Source organism: Hevea brasiliensis, chromosome 14 (genome assembly GCF_030052815.1).
Source record: "Hevea brasiliensis isolate MT/VB/25A 57/8 chromosome 14, ASM3005281v1, whole genome shotgun sequence".
NCBI lineage: Eukaryota > Viridiplantae > Streptophyta > Magnoliopsida > Malpighiales > Euphorbiaceae > Hevea > Hevea brasiliensis.
Genome location: NC_079506.1, coordinates 68,765,045 through 68,770,058, shown reverse-complemented (window position 1 = coordinate 68,770,058; position 5,014 = coordinate 68,765,045). Strand labels below are relative to the sequence as shown.

Sequence of the window (5,014 nt, the reverse complement as noted above, 5' to 3'; positions counted from 1 at the left end):
GACTAGCTCAAGCTTATTTGCTCGTCCTACCCATATTTATTACACCACATCACACGCACGTTGACACACACACACAGCTCCAAATTATCAAAACACAGCAATTAAAACATTATTTATCAAATACAAATGCATTACGGGCATGTCTAATATTTAACTACATATATATAAGTGATGCATGAGCATGTTAGAAGTATAATAATATTGAAATTGCACATAAAATAAATATCTACTCACAGATTAGCTGACTGAACTGCAGCTGGTTTGGCTGAAAGAAGACGACCGGTACCGATCACCTAAACATATTCACTGACTTCTATCAAAAGACTGAAAAAACTAAATAATTGATTTAAACCATAAAATCAAAATAGCTTCTAAGATCTTGCTGAAATTTCGGCAGAGTTTTCCCTGCACCTAGGACCTACCCAACCTGCACAATGGTTCAAAAAACACTTCTAGAATTACACATCTCAATCTATATCTCATCAACATCATATGGGCCCTCCTGGGTCCTCCAAACCAGGCAATAGTCACAAACTTGAAAAATTATGTTTTAGCCCATAAAACAAATGTTCTGTAAAAATCACTTAAATAAGCTCTAAAAATTATAAAACTTTGCCTCGCAGTCCTCAACAATATTATAAAGCTATTGCCAAAGGAATTATAATTTTCTAATAAATCTCGAATATTTTATAGATTTTTTATTCTAAACTCGGCACTAAATAACTGAAGAAACTTTGGGTTCGGGTTTACTTATGCCAATTCTGATGCTTGAAATGCGTCTAAGGCATCTACAAACGGTGTGGTAGCCTATAACTTTGACCAGGTTCTAAAATAGTTTCGGCAGCTTATCTGCTCGGCCCGAAATTATAGATCCGGGCAATAATCAAATTTTCACAAAATGAAAGTACCTATGCGAAATCCACAATACCAGGGTTAGAATAAAATATTTACATATAAAATAATTATTTAAAAATTAGGGATGTTACATTCTTCCCTCCTTACAGAAAATTCGTCCTTGAATTTTATACAAGGTTGAATAAAATTACAGAATTACATATTGAACAAGTATAGGTACTTGCTGTGTATATTCCGCTCTGACTCTCAGGTGCATTCTTCCATTGACCGATTCCTCCATAAAACCTTAACCATAGGAATATGCTTTGACCTTAGTTGCCTCATCTGATAGTCCATTATAGTTACATGCTGCTCCTCAAAGTTCAGGTTCTCATTTAACTCTACTACATCTGGTTGTAGCACATGTGAAGGGTCAAGAACATACTTCATCAGCATGGAGATGTGGAATACTAGGTGGACATGAGAAAGGCTTAATGGTAACTCCAACTGGTCAGCAACTGTTCCAACTCTATCAATGACCTCAAAAGGTCCTATGTATCTAAGTGATAGCTTTCCTTCCTTCCCAAACCTCATGACTCCTTTCATTGGGGAGACCTTTAGGAATACATAATTGCCCACTGTAAACTCTACATCCTTCCCCTTAGGATCCGCATAGCTCTTTTGCCTTCTGTAGTATCCTAGCTATCATCATCATTTCATAGCGAAACTCATACCTCAAACCACTCCTTAATAATTTTCTGACATCTTTAGTACTCACTATACCTCCATTATGCTTGACTTGATATTTCATAACTTCCATTAGCTTTGGTGCTTAACTCTCCTTCATTGTGCCCTAACATATCTCTTAGTAACTGCAATCCCCATAACTCTGTGTCAACAATCTCTACTTCCTACAGACATGACTTATGTTCCTTATCCTATGGTATCCTATGAGATGCTTTCTTGTAGCACCTATCATACGCATCTTGTTTGACATCTTTACTTGTCACATGATCTCAATGGTCAACACCTGTGTATATTCTCACTCCCATAACACTTTGAATTTCCAATCTACCTTGTGTCATTAGTAAGGTCCTTAGACCAACTCTTGTCCATCTTATGCATTTAGTCCTATAGAGCTCCATTTAAGTGCCAAGTGTACCCTACACCATCTATCAACATTGGAAAGTGAATTGGGTCTCTTCTCTTACATGACAAAAGTGTTTGCATTCCTTGACAACCCAGTTCATGCTACTTTATCATTTCTTGCTCCTCCTCTGGAATGGAAATATCTTGACTTCTTCCTAAAACTTCTTATTATGCGACATACTTCCTGACACATTAACACTTAAATCGTGATTCCACTAGTCCTTGAATCTATCATCTCATCATAACTTATTTTAAACATGCCTTAGTGTGTCCCTAGCATACTTATTCTTCTTATTCTCATCATTGTAACCAACTCTATCGAGCTATTCTCCTATCTTTTGAATCTTATCCACTTCCTTTTTCTGTTTTGTTATTGTTAACATCTTTCCAACCTACTGTACTTATTTTTTAACCTTTGTTCTCTCTCACCCTTATACATTTTTCTTCAAAGATGTCCATCCCATCATCAACTTTAACCTTCTTTTTATTTCTTAGTTCTATCTTGATTACAAGTTTCATTACTTTTGAAATTCTAACTTTACGATTGGTTCTTACCAGCACATCTTTCACATTATGTAACACTTGTAATTGACCCTAGAAAATTCTTTTTATGTCTCCTTTCCCAACTTAACCATTAGAACATTATCATTCCCTATTACCTTTTGTAAGAAATTGCTCGTCATAGTTAGATAGGAGCCCTTGAAACTATAAGTTCCACCTTAATTAATATGACTGTGGGAAATGTGTGCTATGTCATAATTCCAGACAAGATACTTCACATGTCCATTCTGCTTAATATAACCACATATACTGCCTACAGCTCTCTAAACTTCAGCATCAAATTTTCCCATCAGCAACAATTTCATTCACTGTAACTCATTAGCAAATAGTACTTCCTCCAACTTATAGTTCAGAAGGGTTGTAAGCCCTGGTAACTAGCTCAATTTAATTCCTGTCACCTTTCTGATCGTCCTTTCATACTTAACATTAGGTACACACTTATCATCATTTCCTTTTAAAGAGAATGCGTACAGAGTAGTGCCTACCAACTTCTTAGCTCAACACAATTTCCCTTACTTATGTAGTCTTCTTGAGCCAAAAGCAAGAGCTAAACTTGAAGAGAAGGAGAAATCTCCTCCTACAATCATCAGCACACTATTATCTATAGAATAATGTTCAACCCATGTCTCTTGGTCTTTTTCTTGAAATTTCATTATCTCTTCCTATAAGATATCATCTATAATAATCCTTCTGTTGTACTACCGATTTGCCTGGCATATCATCTTGAGATTTACTATCTTTACTTATACTCAATTTTTACCTTTTATGCTTACCCTCATTCTTTTACATCCTTACATCTTACTGTATTCTAGAAGATACCTCTCACTAACAAACTCTTCCAGAATTGATTCCAATCATATTTACTACCATAACTTTTACTGCCATAACTCTTATTCTAGTACTTCTTAGCGACTTATGACTATTACTCATACATATTTCTTCCAACTCTATCTCTTACTGTCATTCTGTCACTTATTTTTGTTCATGTTTCCTTATAAAGTGACCCCATTGGTCATACTAAAAATGCTTACCTAATCCTTGATCACAGACTCCATAAATGTTATCTCACCATCTCTTCTCCATACCTAAGCCTATGAGCCCTTTTCCACCATCCTTTTTGTTTGTCATGCCTATTTGAACCATTTGGTTTACTTTTATTTAACTTACCACTTATTAATTCACTCCTTTGCTTGATAGGACAATTCAAGACACCATTGCACATCCTATAACTTTTGTCTGCTCTAGTTGCATCCCTCAACTAACTTTCCTCACACTATTATAAGTTTAAATTGATCTTATTCTGGTGCTACCTATTCTATCTTGGGAACAGGAATAGACAGAGTTTGATCCATATCCTGCAACTTTGAACTCCATGTTTTGGCTTCTGATATTGCCCAAACTGTAACCTGTTATAAGTCCTACACTTCTGGATCCTATATCTTGACAGCTATCCTCACTCGTGTAATCTCGTTGTGGCTTTCTAATATTGCTTTTTAGTTCATCCTATTTACCTTGCCTAGGATGGTACTTTATGTACTTTATATTTCTCTTTGATCTTCCTAACCATGTCTTATTCTTGGTTATTTGATTTGTTCTTTAATTCATCTCTTTTATCTTATCCAAAATAGAACCTTAATTACTTTATTCCCTAGTTCCATTCTTCTTCTTGACCTAACAGCTATGCTAGACAATTGTACTTTTCAATGTCTTTGCCAGGTCATCTTCATCTTTATACTACTTAGAAATGGTCTTTCGATCACTCTGATTAGCACTTTCACTACCATTCAAATTTCTCTTTTGTTACCTCTGAAACCAATTATCCAAATTTTCATTTCCATATTTTCTTTCATCTACTGATATTCTATGACTTATTTTCATTAACTTCCAGTCATTGTCCCTTTTGCTACTTAACTACAACTACCTCTAATACTTTAAAGAGCAAATATACAGGGATTCTATTCTCTTATATTCACCCAATTAGTTAAAACTTATGGTACTGGGTACCATAATCGGTCATTCAATTCACTGGCTCTTCATCTATCATGATCTAATCAAGTATGATCCTTACAGTGAAACTTATACCCTCTTCAGGATACTTGAGCCAACTAATCTCTACCACACTCTACAGTCCCATATGGAACATTTCCTTAGGTCACCATCACTAGTAGTAATCTCCTGTCTTTCCTGAAAGTATAAGATCATACCTTACATCATAACTGACTGTAACAAGGGCACTGCATCTGTAACCTTTCTCAAAACCATGTTAGATCATTTACTCTCTTATCATACCATAACTTTTTAAATTATCATTTCACAGCTTATAAACTTTATTCCTAGCCTCCAGTATTCTCTAGGTATTAAGGTTGTACTTTGCATCTTGCTGACATTAGAGGGATATATTATTCTTACTAAGCTTTAAGCAAAACGTCTCTTGTCATGGTAAGATTGTCTAAGACCCCATATTGGAGAC

General features: G+C 35.3%; 1 protein-coding gene across 1 annotated transcript; it reads right to left on the bottom strand.

The window, feature by feature from the left end:
* Window positions 1-1,101: 1,101 nt before the first annotated feature.
* LOC131172977 (uncharacterized) lies at window positions 1,102-1,623 on the bottom strand. The gene is made up of 2 exons (XM_058134613.1): window positions 1,618-1,623; window positions 1,102-1,536 (listed from the first exon to the last, which is right to left on the bottom strand). Exons 1-2 carry the CDS (start codon window positions 1,621-1,623, stop codon window positions 1,102-1,104), a joined length of 441 nt encoding a protein of 146 aa, XP_057990596.1.
* Window positions 1,624-5,014: the final 3,391 nt, after the last annotated feature.